Genomic DNA, 19343 nt, shown 5'->3' on the forward strand with positions numbered 1-19343 from the left:
ACACACACACACACACACACACACAGAGAGAGAGAGAGGGAGAGAGAGAGAGAGAGAGAGAGAGAGAGAGATTTTGTTTACATAGTAATGCACAAGTCCTAAGCCAGACTCAAACGAGAAAGAACTTGTTTGGAAGGATGGTGTCATTCTTTCTCCAGGCTGAAAAGCAAAGGGGGAGGGTCTAATAGCTGGAGAGGGGAAGAGAGAAAGAGAAGTTGCCATTACTGACAACTCTTACTCAGCCCAGGAGCCAGAGAGGAGGAAGAAGAACAAAAGGAAAAGGGGGGAAGTAAAAGGGAGATCCACAGTGCAGCTGTGCTAACAGGGTAAGTAAATGTCTCTCTTGTGACTGGGATCAGGATGGAAGGAGGTGGTGGCATGCTTTAGTTACGTGAGCAAATTTTTACAGGTTACCTAATAAGGTAAAGTCCTTTTGCAGCGGCATGCTAGGGCAGATTTTCGTTACTCGGAAGGAGGTGTTGAAGGAATGTTAGCTTTGTTGGCGTGACAAGCAGTGTGGATTTGTCATAAGGTTCGGTTTTTACCGTTAAAAAAAACAATGGTGCAGAAAGACACCTCGTGGTGTGCGGGGCTTCCCTGGTGTCTCTGTCAGACTAGCAGTTTAGCGTTGAACGTGAACAAATCCACTCTCCAGCTGATGATACTGATGATAAGGCATGGCTATGCGGAAGCTCCTGCAGGAAGTCCAGCTTTTCTAAAAAAAAAAAAAAAAAAAAAAAGGAAAAAAAAGTTGTTTAAGCTAGGCAGCTAGCCATGCAGCTGTATGCTTTTATTTATTTCACAGGGTAGCACAATTATTAGATTTGATGACAGTGCTACTGGGACAAACTGGTTTCCATATGTGGTAACGTTACAAAAAAAGGGGCAGTGGTGTTTGCGTTTCACCGGGGCGAAACCTACTGACCAAAGCATGAGTCGCCTGGGAGTGTAGGGGCGTGTGCGGAGCTAATAGTACCATTAGTGTGACTGATGCTAAGCCACGCAGGTTATCACACAGCTGACCTACGGTGCAGGTGAGTATCGGTAAAAATATGTTTTTGTTGGTTTAATTTTGGGGTTAACGTGTGTTAAAGCTAAACTGGATGGGCTAACGTTGTCATGGCGTTGTGTATGTTAATATTAACCTGATTGGGACACGTCGTTAGCTACGCTAGCAAGCTTTAGCGTAAACCCTTCATTTGTTATCCTTAATTTTGCCCTAATGAAGGGCTGGTTCAAGTACCCTAGCTGCCGCTCACCCAAGCCTGTCAGCTGTCAAAGTAATGACCAACAGATGTAAACCTAACTGAGCAGCAAACTACTGTACATAGAGTATGTTAAACCTATTGATTGTGCCAGTAGGTGGAACTTGACTTCGCTGTTATAACTCCATTGATTAGGGCTGTAAGCATGGCTGTTTCAACTCTTCAGCGCAGGGGGGGTGTCACACTTATTTTAGTTCTTGGTGCACAGCTAGCCTACTATCTGAAGTGGGCCGGACCAGTAAAACCATTACATCAGGTTTTTCCCCCCTCCTGCAGGTGGGGCCCAGTGCTGTGCCAAATAGTGATCATCTGCTAGATAGTGACTTCGGATGTTTCTCTGTGCAGTACCTTTGGTTATATTGGTGATATAATGTAGTCAACACAATTTTCGAAGCAGTTGTGCATAAAATAAAATAAAAAATGCTTGTTTTGTAAGCATCTTTAAGACGCTGGGTTATTGTACTCACTTTTTGTTCTACGTTGTAATCAGTCCAGTCCTTTGTGGCCACTTTAAATATCTTTATAGAACTGTAATGTTAGATATTTTTTATTGTTGTTATCTGCTGTCAAAAGAGCTATGACAAAGTAATAATGACCGTTTTTACCCAGATAAATAAATGTAATGTGTAAGTCACTTTGCCATAAACTGGTTAAAGCTTCTGCCTTGTGATAAAATGTTCTTCTTGGCTCAAAATGGTTTGGTATCATTAATGTTACCAAGTCATATTGAAACGACTCATTTGCAGCAGTTTAAATATAGAAAATCATTTTTGAGCAGATACCAGAAGTCACATTTTACCACAGCACCTTCTTTTTTGTTGATCTTTCTTCATAATAATTTAAGTTGGATCTCTCTCTCTCTCTCTCTTTTTTTTTTTTTTTTTTAATTCTAAGTGATCAAAACAAACTGAGTTGTGTGTGGCCCCCAGGCCAAATGTTTGACACCTTTATTGTTGTGTGCCATAATGAGGTGAATGAAATATTTAGAACACTTCTGACTATTCTTGTCACAACCACACCCAAAATAAAGCAGAAGACATCACCTTTCTGACACTGTCAACAAAAACTGAAAATGTCTGCGCTTCATCAAAGTACGATAGAGCTGGACTGCACTAGTATCAGTTGAGCTAAGCTCAACTAAGCTGCCTATTAGAAAGGAATAAGGCTGTACACTGGTTTGTGCTTTTACAAATGCAAGTGTCCAACGGTGGTGTAAAATATCAGGAATGTGTAGGGTATATGGAGGGAAAGTATCAGTCACTAACAGGCAAATTATAACAGCAGGCAGTGGTGGAGACAAATGTACAGCTTTGCATACTAACATGCGATTAGTGCTCAGCGGATTAAAGGAAATTGGGGCTTGTATGGATATACCATTTTTAGCATAGATTTCTGCAACCCTGAGAATGTTAAATTCCTCTGACTAGGAGGACTCAAGGAGCCTTAACCCAAGGCCACAGTAACTAAGCTGTGTTTAAGAACAACTTAAAGTACGAACACTCTGGTCTGAGGTTTGTGTGGTGCAGTTGCAAAGACTGGGAATATTATGATCTCTGACGCCTCTGTAAGTTGGTGAGGCAACTAAAAGATATGAGAACAAGGACTAAATCGAGCAAAGAGCAATCCTCCTTAATTGTAGGAGCTGTGAATCAAAAGGCACGAGTTATTGTAGAGGAACACTTTGCCTCAAATCACTTTTTTCGTCTCTCACTTCCTTGTGACTCCTCTTTGGCCAACACTAGACTGTATGTAAATGCATTAAGAAAGAGTTTTTGGTGGTGTAAGTGTCTGACGTGATAATCCAGTGGATGATGATGTGACCAGTTTTGAAATGTTTCCTGTTTCCATCACTCATCCAGCTGCGTCAGAACACAGCACTGTTGCTCAGTGCACGTCCAGTGACCTGTAAGACTGGACTCAAAAGAGTTGTTTGTCTCCCGCATTAGTGACCCGTGGCCCAGACACGCTTTCCCAGAAACCGGGTGTGCTATTAACATCAGAACAATAGAGAGTTTCATGAACAACACAGTAGTCACAGATAATGTGTCTAACCAGGGAGGAAATACTGGAAGTACTGTTAGGTTTTCTTTGGGATAGCTGTTCTTTAATATTCCTAGTGTTGTTTTGGCTTAAAAAATGAGACTACAGCAGTTTTGTTTTTTTGGTTTTGTGTTGTTTTTACTCATCCCATGTGGGCATGGTGGTTATGTCACTTGTAAGAAAACAGTATCCACATACTGTGGGTGTTTTTGTTTTCTTTCAGTAGCATTAGGACATAGACTTGTTTAATGAGGCATCGTGTTTCAGTGCTTCCTTTTACAAAGCTAGAGCACAGTATATTAACTAAATTTAGTTCCTCTATAACCATAAACCAACAGGCCACTGCTAAGTTCAAAGCCATCCTCGTCAAAAGTGGAATAAAGTTTTCCTTAAAAGCCACATAGTTGCTGCTTTCAGAGACAGCTTGTTCGTGTTAAACTTTGTCCAGGACAAAAAACAGCGATAACTGAAGGCATGCCACAAAATGCCCTGGTTTTACAGTTTTAAATATTATTTCATGCTGTGCCTAAGGTCTTTATTTTATAGTCTTGAAGAAGTATCCCAGTTTTCTAAGGCAGTGAGCCTGCAGCCAAGCTGATGAGTGCAATAACCCTACTGGTTTCTATATCCTTCAGGTAGTTAGGCTGTTTACACTTTACCTCAGTCTTTTTCTTTTTTGGTGAAAATGAGTTCCTGGTATGAAGGAATCAAAACCAACTGTGCCGGTTTTCTACTCTGTTAAAGCTGTCCAGCCATGTGGCGTTTATACAAAGTTCAAAAGCTAAAGAGCACCATATGTGATCTATGCTCGGCCTGCACGATGCCATCCTTCATCACAGCTGTAATGTAGAAATGACTAAGTGCGTCCTCAAGTGATGTCATTCAGTTCAAGTGGCTGGTAAGAAACCGCAACCGGGGTTTCTCACCCACCACTTGTACTATGATTTTCAGAAAAGACTATGAGATACAAATCTATAGCTGTGCTCCTTTACAGAAGATTAATACATACATTGGATTATGAGGGCAAGCAAAGACATCCATGTCTTGTTAAAAGAGAAAAAAACACTGCAAAGATGCATAGAAGGAAATGGTGATTAGGGGAAAGCAGAAAATGGGGGAAAGGGGAGGGGGGGGTGATGTCATTGAGTTGGTGTGCCAGAAATGTTCCTCAGCTGAGGGTCTCTCTCATCTCAAGGATCAGGTTTCAAGATTTGCAGCAGGGCATCTGGACCTGAGTGTGTGGTGATCTCACCGCCTTGAATCCCCCAAGACTGCATCGAGGAACATATGAAACCTAACGCTAGCTTATCATCACTGTTTGAATAATTAAGAGGACTATTGTTGATTTAGAAACTGTAACTAAAGGGCGAACTCATAGCCTCCCATTTTAAGAAGGCACTCATTTTAGAAAGCCACATGGAGCTAAGTGTTCTGTTTAGAGTCTGTTGTGGCCACTACTTTCAACATGAAGTAGGTCTTGATAGTAGGTTAATAAGTAGCCAGCCATTTTTCCAAAAGGCTGAACACTCTTTCTTTGAGTAGTCTTATTCTCCCATTCCTGCAGCGAGTAGTGGAGCCTCTCTGATGCCACTTTCACCTCTTTACAAATGAAACAAAATGGTTTACATCACATCATGCTCAGATTCTACTTTACAGTTAAACTAATTTATTCTGTCTAGGTGACTCTAGTGTGCACTATAAGCAAAGAAGAAGCGAGAGGAAGGTAAAGGAGAAAAGGCAAACCGAGGGAAATCGGCTGTTAACACATTTCTTTCAATATAAAGTTGAGCAGAGCTGAAAGGTACAGAAGTGTTGAGCTGTTAAAACCAGAGTGACACTGTCATAATTACCTAGCACAAGTTAACATTATGAAACGCATGAGCCTTAATTTTAGGGTGCAGTATCTTGCACAAGGACTCTCCAACATACAGACGAAGGAGCCGAGAATCAAACCACTGAAGTTTTGAATAAATCTCTAAATCCTGAGTCACCATGAACAAGACTCTTTGGGAGGCACAGATGAGAACTGGGTAACCAGTGAGTAGTGTAAGGGCTTCATCCAGGAGTGTGGCTGAAGCAGATATTGTGATGTGTATGATTTGACATGAAGATGATTCAAAAAGCCAAGTTTAATTTCCCTTATCCAAAAACAGACTTTGTTGACAGCCACTTTGAAGAAAGCCACCATCTTGGCTAATGGGGTTTACCAAAGAAGTCATCATAAAAGGGTAACTATAGCAGTTTGGGTACTTGAATCCACCTACAGAGAATTTCCTTGTAATGCTAAATTTCTGCGGCACTATTAAGCTTTATCATATGTTGGGCCAGTTGGTTTTAACTGGTGGGCAGTGAGCTATCCAAGACATTCTGAGGAAATTGCATTTTCAAATGCCACAATGACATGGCTTCTTAATTTAAAAAACAAACAAACATGGGTGCAGGTACTTATTTATATGGGGATAGATGCATTTTTTATTTCTTTTGCTTTTGCAAGTTCTAATCAAACCTTTGCACACTCATGCAAACACATGCACCACTAAATTATTACGTATCTGGAAGACTGGCTGGTATAGAATCTCATTTAGTAAACATAATTTATTGTAATGCGTATTACTGTATTGGTATTAGTTACTGTAACTTCAGCGTTACAGTACCCGTGTAATATCAGACACTCTGTTAATCTTTTACATTTATCAGGATAATACAATCATTTACAATTATGGTGACCTCTGATCTCTTGTCCCTTAACACCAGAGAGGTTGATAAAAGGTATCTGGCTATAAACAGCTTAAGAGGCTATTTATCAGTCGCGTATGTGCCAGTCTGTGTAACAGATAATGAGCAAAGAGATGTGATACAGAGTACAGGCTGTTGAGCAATGAGGGTTGAAATGTCGAGGGATCGAAACTGCAAACTCATCATAGATGTTTGTTTGTTTATTTATTTGATTTTAATGTGGTTCATGAACAGTTGTCAATTACTGGTTATTCCAATGAACGCTACAGACTGCTGTCTCAATTGTTTGTTAAAAACGACAAGTAACAGAGCGTCCATTTTACATAAATGTTTAAGGGTCATATCAATATGTAGGATGGGTGGCTATTCAGATTTTCCTTTAGAAAATACCTTTGACACATGAATCATCATCGTGTCTCGTATCAAATTTTAAGTGAAAAGGGGGCTTAAGTTACAAAAAAAAAAAAATGTAATAACCGAAATGGTAAAAGCTAGATACATCAAGCAGGATCTCTGCTGCAGCGATTATTTATCTCATGAAACTTTGTCTTGTAAAAAGGAAATCTGTTGCTCACAACTTTTTACTGGTATTCAATAATGCACGGAAAATATGCTCAAAGCATGAATCATGACTTTCACATCAATCTATGATTCAAAAAAGGATGCCTTAGACTACGTCATGACGCAGTGGAGCAGCTGACACTTGTGTGAAAGTTTTAACACCGTTGGTTTGGACATATATGGTTAGAATTGTTTACCATCAATAAATCTTGCGCTGGAGGAAGCTGACCCTGAAAGCAGAAGTACTGCCGTCTCATCAGAGAAGCTAGTAAATCATGAGCACCAGGAGGAGCTGTGAGGGTTTTCGTGTCTTGTCAGAACATGAAGCGTTGTCTGTGTCCCAACAAAAAGGAATGAGGATGAAATGCTCACTGTTATTCCTGTTTGGTTTAGTTTTTACCATCCTTTCGGCTCTGTCTACATAAAAGTTTAAAAGCCTGTATCAAACCCCATCTCTTTTTTTTTTCTTTTTTTTTTTGGAAAGCATATATGATAACTCTCGTTTTTTTTCCATAACAACAACTAATAGTCTACATTTTAACCAAAATGCAAAGTATTTTCTTGATGTTTTATGTAAAAGTTACTGCATCTTTGCCTCTAAAAGTACGTCTCTGCTTTAAGGAGTCCATTTCAGTGCTATGATAGCAAAATATTTTCGATAATATTTCCATGGCAGTCTGTCATCATCTCTATCAAAAGAACCTTGGCAACATTATTAACATACTAGGAATTTATTTCCTTTTTAAGGAAAAACCATGCACAGCAGCTCCTCTGCAGTAATAGAAATGTTGAACCAAAGAAAGCTGTATCAGTACACACTGCTTTGCTTTGTCGGATCAGTTGTAAAAACATAACTTTTGTAGGAACTGCCTTCAGTACAGCAAGCTTATAATTGATGCACATTTACTGGATTGTTATTAAACTGCAAGCGACTGAGAAAACGGTTTTGCACTCCTCTCAGTGTTTCCCCACACATAAACTTTACTTCTCTGAGCCCCACAGGCTTATTAATGACCACCCAAGAATATTTGGCAACCTCTTAGCAGTTCTTTCCTGTGTTTCCATACTGAGCATTGCTGCTGTGGCATAATTCCCCTAATTTTCTAACATAGGCTGTGTAAATGGACGTAGCCACCATGACATCACTCATCGTTAATGAAGTCCTCGTATGAAACCTTTAGATACTTTGCTATTTTGAAAGGAGAGCTTGGTGAACATGAATTGCCCAGCATACCCTCAAACCCCCCTTTCTCACTCCTACAGTGGACTGGATGACATGTTTTATTCAGTGTGACCTGAAACAAGCAGTTGAGCCCATAAACGCATAAGGAAAGTATTATTGAGGTCACAGAGCAAGACAGCTGTGCTCTGCTTGTACCCAGAGGAGTTGCCCCCTGCTGGCCTTTAAAAAGAAGACAGGTTTGAGGGACTTCCATCAGGCCTGGAAGCTTGATCAATCTTTTATATTGTTTGTGTATTTCCATGTTTGAACTCCAACTCCACCTTCTCAGATTGCAGTTGAAGACACGTGCCTGTCCACCCTCCTCAAATATAATCTAAATATTTAGGACACATTGCTTCCGTGACATTTATGAACCCAAAAAGTGCCAAGTAAGATTAAATGACACAGCAAATTACATATTGCTTGTTGCCTTCACTTTATCTAATTGTTTCCATGTGCAACTCACTCTGTCAAATGTTATGACTTCATGGCTTTAAGGCGATACCATATCTGGAGTAGTCGTCCAAGGACCGGTTGTTCAACTTTTGCCACAGTTCAGATCATTATTTTTATGTATTTTAAAGCTTCAGAATAAAACTGTTAAATAGCAACAGTGTGTGAGTTAAGACCGATCGGATGCAGGGTTGGATTTGTGTGCGTGGACGATTATGTTGGAACAACCATGCTTTTGACTAAAGGTCATGTCTGGGGCCGGTGGCCTTCAGGGAAATATTTGCAGACTTGGCGAGGAATCTCGGTGGAGACACAGGACTTACGTCAGTGTTTGTTTATCCACCAGCATATGTGAAGTAAATATTTGAGCTCAGCATTACATAAAAATGTTACGATAGCTGCCATTGCACTTTGAGCAAAGTGGCCGCACTCTGAAAAACATGCACTTGCTGCGTTTTATACCACTGTAAACAACCATGTGTTGCTTATTGTAAATTATCTCTGACATCGGGGAGTGCCACTGTGTCTGTCAGCTCTGTATGCATGGCCTCAGGACATTTTCACACACTTGGCTCTCTCGTGCTTTCTCATTCCGCTGTAGACTATTTGCCAAAGCCTTTTTGTTTAAAGAGTACTGTTGGTTTTGCAGAATGCTTATGGGTTATTTTCTTCCTTACTGCTATTTCACTAAAACCAGAAATGGTCCAAACTAGGGCTGGGCTATATCATACCGTTTACGGTAATACCGGTGTAATGTTGGGCAACGATAGGAAAATGAAATATCGCGATAGAAGATGGGTAAAATGTGCATGCGCAGTGCCTATGTTTACATACACACATGGCGGCGACGCAGAATGAGAAGAGCGAAAGTGGATCGTTAAATGAAACGGATGAACCAGAATTGGTTTGTAAAAATGCTGCAACTTCAGTGGTGTGGAACTGGTTTAGCTTTCATCCGTCAGATACACAACAAAGCACTATTTTTGGTAGAGCATGCTAGCGGGCCGTCGTTATTACCGTGTTTTTTTTGGAAAATACGGCACACTTAAAATCAATCCTTTGATTTTTCTGAAAATCGACAGTGCCCCTTATAATCCCGTGTGCCTTATGTATGAATTCTGGTTGTGTTTACTGACCTCGAAACGATTTTATGTGCACGGCGCTCGAAAATCAGTCAAATGTTCCAGTACGACTTTGCTAATCTACGAACCTGCACCGCTTGATGGATTGTCGGAGCACTGTCGTAGGCAGGAGCCTCGCGGAGTGATACGTACTGTGCTTCAACATAATATTACCGTATTGTGTGTGTGTGTGTGTGTAACCTCTTTTTAAGTTTTGTGGATATTCTACATGGTTATGTTGAGGATATGTCGGCCAATTTCCACTGGAAAAGCCTTTTGGTTAAACTCTCAGCAAGGAATTTGCATTTGTACTGTTACATTTTTTTATATAACTTTAATGCACTTAAAAAAGCTGCTGGTTTAAGTGAAAATACATTGATGTTTGTTTGTTTGCACTAATAAAGTTGAGGAGTTGTAAAGTATTTTGTCTAGTGTCAATTATATTGTCAGTTATATTGTTATTGTAAATTTTCAAATGTATATCGTGATAAATATTTTTGGGCATATCGCCCTGCTCTAGTCCAAACTAAATTTTTTGAGATGCCACAATAAAGGTCAGTTAATTTTACTTGGACTTCAGGGATAGAGATGGTACCCAGTAGATGCTCATTTTAAGACTGTGCTGATTTTTCGTTAATGCAAAATACTTGTCATGCATCCTAGTTCATGTAAAAAAAAAAAAAAAAAAAAAAAAAAAAAAAAGTGCTGTGGAAAAATGTAATCTAAATTAATTAATTTGCATATATAATTCAGGCTTTTTTACTGGCTCCCAATGGGACCCTGTGTTGAAAATATAAGTAAGCAAGATTGGTCAGCATATTGTAAAGGCAAAGAACCTTACTTAGTAGAATTCAGTGCATGTTATTGCTATTTCTGGTCATGTAATTAAAATGTGTAAAAAGTATGGTTTATCTTTGGTGTTCTAGGAAAAAAACACATTTTAAGTTATATTTAATTCCAAAATTTATAAAGGAAAACTAGTTGAAAAAAGATGAGGTTTGAAATAATGTAATACAACAATTTAAAGAATTTGGGAATTTCATTCAAAGTGTCACAGAATCTGGAGAAATCCTGTATGAAAAGGCTAACACATTGACACAACAATGTCTGTAAAAAAGGGCAAAGTTGTGGAATATTTTCACTATGTGATAACACACACTTCAATTGTGATAACCATTGTTGTTGATCTCTGCGCCTAGATGCCACCCCCGCTTGTTTTGCAACTGCCCCACCACCATCCACAACTTGTCTTAACTTGTAAAGCTCAGACCAGCTTCAGTTTTAATTGAAACACAGGTGACAACAATTAAGCATATTTTTGTAAAAAAAAAAAAAAATTAAAAAAATCAGTGTTGAGTAATTACAATGTCTAAAGCGGATTATAATTGGGCTTTGATTTGCAACTGTGTCTGGCCAAGCGTTTCACTGCTGTGTCATCACCACTAATGCAAAAATGCAGGACGTGCATCTGCTGCCAAGGAATGCAAGCCCTTTGAGTTCAGTCAGCTGATTAACGTTGCTTTTATCATGTGGATTGTAACAGTAGGAATTCTGAGGCTGTAGCTCTTTGATCGTCACTGCAGCTTGTTTCATGTTTCTCTGTTTAAAACAAAAAATTACATTTCCTGTACGGTACCCCCTCATTGTGTTCCCTGTTGTCATCCTCAGATAAATACAGAAAATGGAGGACTCCAACAGCAACAAGCCATTCATGGTGACATCCTCTCTGAACTTCAAAGTCACCACCCCTTCCTTCTACAACCAGCCAAAGAAGTTTGCTTCTGTGGCCCCCCCACGACCCAAAAGTCAGACACCTCCCTCTGCTCCATCACCAACACCAGTAGGCACAGGTGTTATTGGCCGAGTTGGAGACCTGCCTCCACCGCCCCCTTCACTCTGTTATGGTATTTACGTTTATTTTTGTCTGTATTAAGTTGTATCCACTGAAAAAAGCCCCCATTCCCTATCCCGTCCACTGCTGCTTCTTATGCTAGAGCATGCAGAGCTTCACAGTTGAGTACAGGATGGCTGTGGTGCTGTCTGTCTCTCCAGCACATTACATTACTGTGCTCTTAACGCCTGCCTTTTAAGGGTTCTTCTGAAATATGCAGATAGTCTGGGCGATCTTGCTTTTGTTGGGAAATTTCGTTTTTACTTTTAGAGCTGTGCACAATTACACTTCTATAAATGCAAACAATCAGACAGTTCAAATTAAAGGTTGTAAGGATTTAAATGCAATGCATTTCCTACAAGGTAGGAAATGCATTTGGTTGTGTTAAGATGCCAAAAACGCATTTAAAGCCACTTTCGGCTGCATCTTTATTCACAAGAGGTCACCACACAAGTATCTCCAAATGTTTTATTTATTTATGTCGAATACCCTTCCTGACACACACCCAAAGAGTTTGTCTCCTCCTGCGATTGAACCAAGAGTCTTTTGCTAATCTAAACATGTTTCTTGTTTTATCAAAAAAACCTCCACAGGGCGCCTTTTAATGCATAAAGTACATAACAGGATACCTACCAGGCATCAGTGCAACAGCCAACCAGCAGATCTCAGTGGCCAAATATTCCAGACAGTTTTGATGCTTTGTTGTCCTGTTTTGTGTTAAATTGAATACTTGGACGTTATTTTTGTGAATGCTTTTAACCAATCATCCCTCCTCGTTTTTGTCAGACTTCCCACCCCCTCCTCCTCCACTGGATGATGATTTGCCAGCCCCTCCCCCTGAATGCTCCACCATTCCCACTGCCTCTGATGCTCCCCCTCCCGCGTTCCCCGCTCCACCTCCAGTGGCAGATGACCTGCCTCTCCCAGCTCCCCCGGAGGAGAGCCGCTGTCCACCCACCTGTCCCTCTCCCCCTCCTCCTCCTCCACCTCTCCCTGCCTCCAGTACCAATGCTTTCAGTTCTTCGGGGACCCCACAGGTGAGTCACAGTGGTGTCTTCATCCTCCTGCACACTGCTTCCTTCCTAACTGCATTTAAATATAATTGGATAATTATTTAGGACATTTTTGTGTGACCATATTGAGTCTGTGGACTGACTGTTGGCAGGAAATGCTGTCTTTTGAGATTTTTCCCACAAATTATATTAGCATTAGTCCGGGGTAAATCACCCACTTTCATTCGTCTAACAGGATTATTGCCAATTTACGTCACTAAAATACTTCTTAGGCATGCAGTGTGTTATGAGGTTTATTGTGGAGATGTGTATTGTAGGCTTTCATTAGTTCCAGTTTGATTGTTGGACTACAAGAGCAACATAAAGATGAATTATTTTTATTATTCTTTTTGGAAGTGCTAAAAAATGGCTGTAAAATAATATAAATATGATTTAAACCTCATGTTTGTATCAGCATTGAGTCTGTGCTAAATGATAATCAGCAAACAGCCAGATAAGTAACTGAAAATAAAATATTCTCTTTCATCTAACCAGAAATATTAACATAGCAAGCTTTTATCATCATTATAATCACCTTTTTAAGCTTGTTTGTCATCGTTCTTTCATTTTTGTGTTTTGTCACATCAGTAATTGTTCAAGCGCTGCATATTGTACCCACTTTGGTCACATTAGTTTTTTTTTAAGTATCCATATTTAATGTTTTTGCTGTGTATTTATAGTCTGTAACAAAGTAACCTCTTCAGCTACATTTCTGCTCCTCGCTCATCCATCCATCCTTTTTGCTTCATCGTGATTCCCCAAATTGTGTATATTAACTTTATTTCTGTGATCTCCATTCTTCCGCCACCAGAGATTCACGGAGAAGCAGACAAGTTTTGATAAACAGCTCAACTCTCTGACTGGCATGTTGTCTGAGATGGAGACCAAGGGACCTTTCCACCCCAAGGTATAATGCACAGGAAAATAAGGACTACAGTTTAAACATTTTGGTTTTCAAAATGCATTTAGTGGATAGCAGTGAATACAAGTGTAAACAACTGCCATGAAACTCCTTGGTCAGGTGCACTGGGACACATTTGACCATATTTCTTTTGTAGTGTAAATATAGATGTGTCCCCGACAGACGTAAGAGAAACAAGAACAATAATGGGGGACATGGTGGTGTTGTAGCTTGTCTTCACCCTTATATAGTGTGTGCTGATCTATTTTACCCTCTGAGCGAGATGTTGACATTAACAAAGTACTAACGGGTGGAAATGGCAATACGTCTTGGTTGTTTACTTGTGTTTAGATCCCTGAAATGGATTTAAAAGGCAAGTGTAAACAGAGGTTGCCTACAGAGCAAACAACCAGATGAGTAGCAAAATGACAAGACTCAGAGGAAGCCAGCTGTAGAAAAACAAACTGACTCCTGTGGAGAAGAGAAAAAGGTAATGCTACATGGGTCAGGAGAAATAGTTTGGGGACATACCAGGTCGGTTTCATTAGTCTCCCTTCGTCTGTTCAGGTGGAAAGAAGTCAATTAGTAGTGAACTGTTCGCACGGTGCACCAGACTGAAAGAGAAAACAAAAAGTGAGATAGCCGGTGATTCACACTGAGAGAAGAGACACTTGCAGAGAGGCAGAGTGATGCACGCAGAAGTGAGTGGAGAGCATGAGAGTGTGATGAAGCCAGAGTGTGCTGCCAGGGACCCAGTGAGAGGGCCATAAATGGAGAGTGTTTTTAATCCAACAGGGAGGTACTGGATCAAGGCAGAATAATGCTGGCTCAAAACCTGCAAAATAAATGTCAGAAAGACGAAGCACTTCTGATAAGCTCAAACTTTGGAGCGCCTCCAGTGTTTACTTTAATCAAAGTACCTCATTCAGTATTATGATAGTGTCTGCTTGTAGCATTTCACCATGCAGGGAATATTAACTTCCCTCAATTCAATTATAGTTCATGGTAAATCAGAAAAACTCCATTCTTACGTGAAATTAGCGTTGTTGTTGTTTTTCTTTTCTTTGCTTTTCCATCATGATAATCTTTTGTTTAATGTTATTTCACCCACAGATACCAAGCCAGTATTCATCAGCACCCAAGGTCTCAGCTCCTCCAACCGCTCCCAAACCAGCCCTTTCCTTCCTCCCACCTCCCGAGATGGGCGATCGCCCTCCTCCTGCGCCCTGGGCAGAAGAACTCAAAGCCAGAACGAACCGACAGGGCAATCACAACGCTGCGCCAAACTCTGCCGCTCAGTCTTTCGCTAAAGCGCCGGCCGTGGCTCCCAAGTCTGGATTCGGAGGAAGAACGACGACATCATCAGCTTCTCTGGCGCAAAAAATCAACCTGAACCTGAACCAGACACCCACCGCTGCCAGCAGTGCACCTAAGCCTTCCCCTCCCATAGCTACTTGCTCTTTCCCTCCACCTCCTGCGGCTCCGCCTGCACCTCCTGCTCCACCAAATAACATGGCCACTGCACTGGCTGCTAATCACGTAAAGAGTTCTCCCTTTGCCAGTCAGATGAACGCAAACCAAAACACTCCTTCTGCTGTGCCACCTCCTCAACCCAAAACGATGGCATCTCCGCCCTCCTCCTTTAACCAGCCAATGAAAACTACCCCTGCATCGACGGTATGTTCCTGCTTTTTGCTTTGCATGTACTGTGGAAAGTCACAGGAAGTACAGATAATTGATTGTCAGTAGATAGGAATGCTGGACATGCACAGTGTTTGCAAAGGTACAGTTATAAATAACAAAATCCTCTATAAGACGCGTATGAAACTATAACATGCCTTAAAAAAATTATACATCTGCACTTATGGCTTCTTCCTCTTCTGTGGCAGCCCTCACCCCCGGGCCCAGTTCCTAGTGCAGGTGGAGGTGTTCCTCTGAACATGAAAGAAGTGGAGGAGCTGGAGAGGATGACCAAGGACTTCATTAGAAACATGGACGCGAACCCACCTCTCATCACCTCCCCTCCTACAGGTGCAGACACGAAACTTCAAATCAAAAGACACTTTTATTTCACTTGTATTTTGCATCTTTCTGATTTAATTAGAAAATAATTTATTATAATTATCTCCAGAGAGTGCACTGATGTGGCTGAATTTTGAATCTCATTGTTGTTAATTACAGTCATTAAGTAGCTGCTCGTTTGGAAAAACTTGAGTTGGTGGCATGGGAGAGGCGTTAACAAAAGTAATGGTTTAACTTTTTGATTGTTGATAATCTTAGTGAAATGAATGCAGGAAAAAATATTACCAATGAAATATTAATGTCCCAAACTGCAAATATTCAGCAGACATAAGAAATTATTCACCTTTCAGTTTGCTGACTGGTTGCAAAATGCAGATTTTTATGGACATCAAAATATATTCACAGTTTATCCTTTGTGATCTACAATTTAAATGTGGTCAGTTTTTGTCTCTCCAGTGTTACATCTATAACCCTAAAAAATAAGCTGCATCTTTGGGATAACATATTGACTGTGCAGAACAGTTTACACAAACCAAACAAATGCATAAAACTACAAGTTTCCCATCTGTGTTTATTACACTGTTGTACCAGAGCTGAGTAAAGAGACGGAGAATTTGCTTGTTCATAAAGTTGTTTGTGTATCTTTCTCTTTTCTTCAGAGGTTTGTGGAAAATGTGGTGAGGCTCTCTCCCGTACTCAGCCAGCAGTGAGGGCCATGGATAAACTCTTCCACTCCACCTGCTTCTGTTGCATGACCTGTCACCGCCCCCTGCAGGGCATGCAGTTTTACGACAGGGATGGTTCACCACAGTGTGAGGACTGCTACGTGGTGAGGAGATGCAGACATTTATTCATCTTATATTCTTGCTGAATTGAGTATATAAGGTGCACGTTTAACTAGTTTCTCACCTCCATTCTCCTCACATTCATGCTGTTGCTCCTCAGAGCTCCCTGGCTGTGTGTTCTCGATGTGGGGAGAAGATCACAGACCGTGTGTTGAAGGCAGTTGGACAGTGTTTCCATGCCCACTGTTTCCGCTGCAGCACCTGCTCTTGTGTACTTGAGGGGGCACCCTTTATCACTGATGACAACAACAACCCCTACTGTGTCCAGGATTACCACAGGTCACTATGGATTTCCACATAAAAAAATAATATATTTCTGTTAATTCCTTATGAGAAGTGATCATGTGGTGCAGTTCTTCTTGCAAACATTGTCAGAACAAGGATGTGTGGTTAAAACCAACAGTTAATTTTGGATTCCAGTATTTGTACCCATCTAAATGATCAGTGAGATAGTTTATGCTAGAGGAAAGAACACTTTTTAAAACCTCTTTCTCATTTTGATCAGATCGCTTAAAACTTTGTTTAGAGCTCACTCAAAATGTGTTTGACAAAGCCAACTAAACTTTGCTGCAACTTGTTGCCAGGCCCAGAAGCAACACACTTTATTACATCTCAGTGGAATATCACTGATTGTTTCAGTGTTTCCTCAGCTAGGGGTGTGAATGCATAAGAGTTCAACTGAGGTAATTAACTCAAATCCACCTCCCTTCTCGTAGGCGTTTCTCCCCTATGTGTGTGAGCTGTAATGAACCCATTATTCCAGCCCCGGGCAGCGAGGAGACGGTCAGAGTGGTAGCTCTTGACAAGAACTTCCACCTCAAGTGTTACCGCTGTGAGGTAAGACCTATACATAGTTGTTTTTGTTTGGGGTTTTTTTGTTGTTGTTTTTTTATGTGTGTCACAGGGTGTTTCAGCTTCTGATAATCAATATTTCAATTACTTTGCAGGACTGTGCTCGCCCTCTCTCCATAGAAGCAGATGAAAATGGCTGCTATCCTCTGGATGGCAAGATCCTGTGTATGAAGTGCCACACCCAACGAGCCAAGCAGGCCGCGCACTGATTGGCTAAAGCAGCATCACTCAGTGTAACAATGAACCAAAAGCACAGGATTCACCCAGCTGCAGATTTTTTGCCTTTGCGACAGGGCTTTGTTCAGTATATGTGCGCAGGTGTGTGGGTGAATGTTCAGCGTGAATACGTATGTTTGCATGCAGATAAAGTGTAGTGTTTCCTTCGTCTTTGTTCACTTTATTCAGTGCAGAGGTAATGTACTGCACCGAAATTGGTTTTATTCCACATCTCCTATTCTCCAATCGCCCATCTCGCCTTCTTTGTTACTAGAGCCTTTTTTTTTGTTTTTTTTTTTGTTTTTTGTGCCAACTATATGTTTACGCTAAAAATTACCAGCAGAACTTGCACAAGAACAGTTGGGTCAAAAGAACAGTCTGATAAATATAAAGTTGCCTTTCTCTGTTTCTTGCCTAGATGTTGGTAGTAGCATCATAAACTGGTTCCACTGGCTGTATTCTTTCTCTTTGAGCATTTTAACTATGCTTTTTGTGCCTGAGACCGAGGAGTGTAAGAAACCTCCAAATTGACAGTCATGCAGATGTCACCATCCTCGTTGCCTGAGAGTAGAGTACATCTTTTAGATTTCGGTAGTTGTTACACAGCCAGGCATGATTAATGACGCTTTCCTGCCTAGAAAGTACTTCATATCAGCTAGTCTACTCCTAATAGCATTTTAAAGTCGCGTAGGGCTTTAAGGCAACAGCAAAAAGAAAAATGGTGAATATTGCTTTGATTTTTTTGTGATGTGAATTTAATGCTTTACAGGCATGCATTGAATTAACTCTTGTTGCTCTCGCTACTCGATGATATTGTATAAGGGCAAGATGAGAACAAAAATCAGCTTTTTTTTTTTTTTTTTTTTCTTTTTTTTCTCCTACAAAATAGTTTAGAGCTGATTGAACCATGCTAAGTATTTTTAGATGCATGCTTTGTGGACGGCGAGATTTCGTACAAACAAACGAGCACAGATTTCCCGAGCACAGACTCCATCCTGGGGATCTCACAATCAAAAACCGAGTTACTTTTAACTATCAGCTGTATGGCTGAAAACGGGACCTATCAAGTAATTTCACTGTGCAGGGGCCATTTTATTCAAAGTCATACTGAGAGCATTTTACACATGTGTAAATAAAATTGCCCCTGCACAAGGTCATTGTAAGCAAATAGAAACAAAACACCAGTGTTTGATGTGCATTTATTATTATCTCTTAGCTTATAAGCTTTGTATGATATAAATCATGGTCCTGTTTTTCCTAAGTATTAAGGTTGCATACGCAGCAGTACTACAATAACCTGTCCTGGCAGCAGAGCGATAGAAATGTAGAGGCATTCCAGTTCTAGGTAGCAATGTTTAAAAACACAGACCAAATCTTTCTGTTTAGAGCTTAAGATCAATAAAACGGTTACATGGGATTTGATGTTGTAACATTCAAGCGTGGTTTTTGTTTGTTTGTTTGACCTAAGTTTCTGGTCAGTTTCTCCCGTTGCCATGATTACCACTATTCTTGCCATTACTTAACTTTTGTACGTTTAGTCTGTTCGTGTCAGTTATATACTATTTTATTCTTTTCTTGCTGTTCTGTATTTTGCTAATTAAAGCTTACATTTATTTGGTTTCATTTTAACCTGGCGCTGTGCCTTCTCCATTATTCTATCCTATTGTTCCTTCTGAATTGAGCCTGGTTTGCAGCCACAGAAATGAATTCCTCAGTAAGAAAATTGCTGCTTGCGCTTGCAATTGAGCCTGGTGCAGTAAATCACCAGAATGACTAACAAAACATGGCAATAGTGATTCAGCATTGCATGCTATCTGTGGAAGCAGTGGTGGAATTTCCTCTAGTATTATGTCCTGTGTTTCCACCGACTACTCCACCTTTGTGGCCCTGCCTTTGTCATCACCATGTGATATAAACTCTACCATAATGCCTTCATGGCTGCGTTCATCGGGCATTGCATTGTGTTACATCCTATTGTATTACATGTGGATGCCTTGTCCTTTCATATAACTTTTTATACGTTTGATATGTGTGAATGTCTTACATTATTCTAGTCCTATCCATCCTTTTTGGCTGTATCAAAAAATAAAGAGAAATGTTAAATCCATGTCCCAGTCTTTCAATTTCAGTTATGTGCTAATATAATGTATACACCCACATCGCTGG

At 40.4% G+C, this 19343-nt stretch overlaps 2 protein-coding genes across 4 annotated transcripts in view; one reads left to right on the top strand and one right to left on the bottom strand.

The window, feature by feature from the left end:
- fam131bb (family with sequence similarity 131 member Bb) overlaps positions 1–667 on the bottom strand; it is a 39557-nt gene extending 38890 nt beyond the window's left edge. For both annotated transcript variants that reach the window (XM_076890066.1, XM_012919078.4), the window contains exon 1: positions 546–667. The gene's annotated coding sequence lies outside the window, so the exon portion shown is untranslated. The remainder of the gene's footprint in view (positions 1–545) is intronic.
- Positions 85–19284, top strand: zyx (zyxin). 2 transcript variants are annotated; one of them, XM_012919071.5, is made up of 10 exons: positions 85–326; positions 11067–11302; positions 12076–12326; positions 13153–13248; positions 14356–14919; positions 15132–15273; positions 15924–16093; positions 16210–16388; positions 16826–16946; positions 17057–19284. In XM_012919071.5, exons 2-10 carry the CDS (start codon positions 11080–11082, stop codon positions 17168–17170), a joined length of 1860 nt encoding a protein of 619 aa, XP_012774525.3. In that variant the 5' UTR covers positions 85–326; positions 11067–11079; the 3' UTR covers positions 17171–19284. The 2 variants fall into 2 exon arrangements, with proteins under 2 accessions (XP_012774525.3, XP_014266068.2); XM_014410582.3 differs by lacking the exon at positions 85–326 and adding an exon at positions 704–1034.
- Positions 19285–19343: the final 59 nt, after the last annotated feature.

Source organism: Maylandia zebra, linkage group LG11, assembly GCF_041146795.1.
Source record: "Maylandia zebra isolate NMK-2024a linkage group LG11, Mzebra_GT3a, whole genome shotgun sequence".
In the NCBI taxonomy this organism is placed as follows: Eukaryota; Metazoa; Chordata; class Actinopteri; order Cichliformes; family Cichlidae; genus Maylandia; species Maylandia zebra.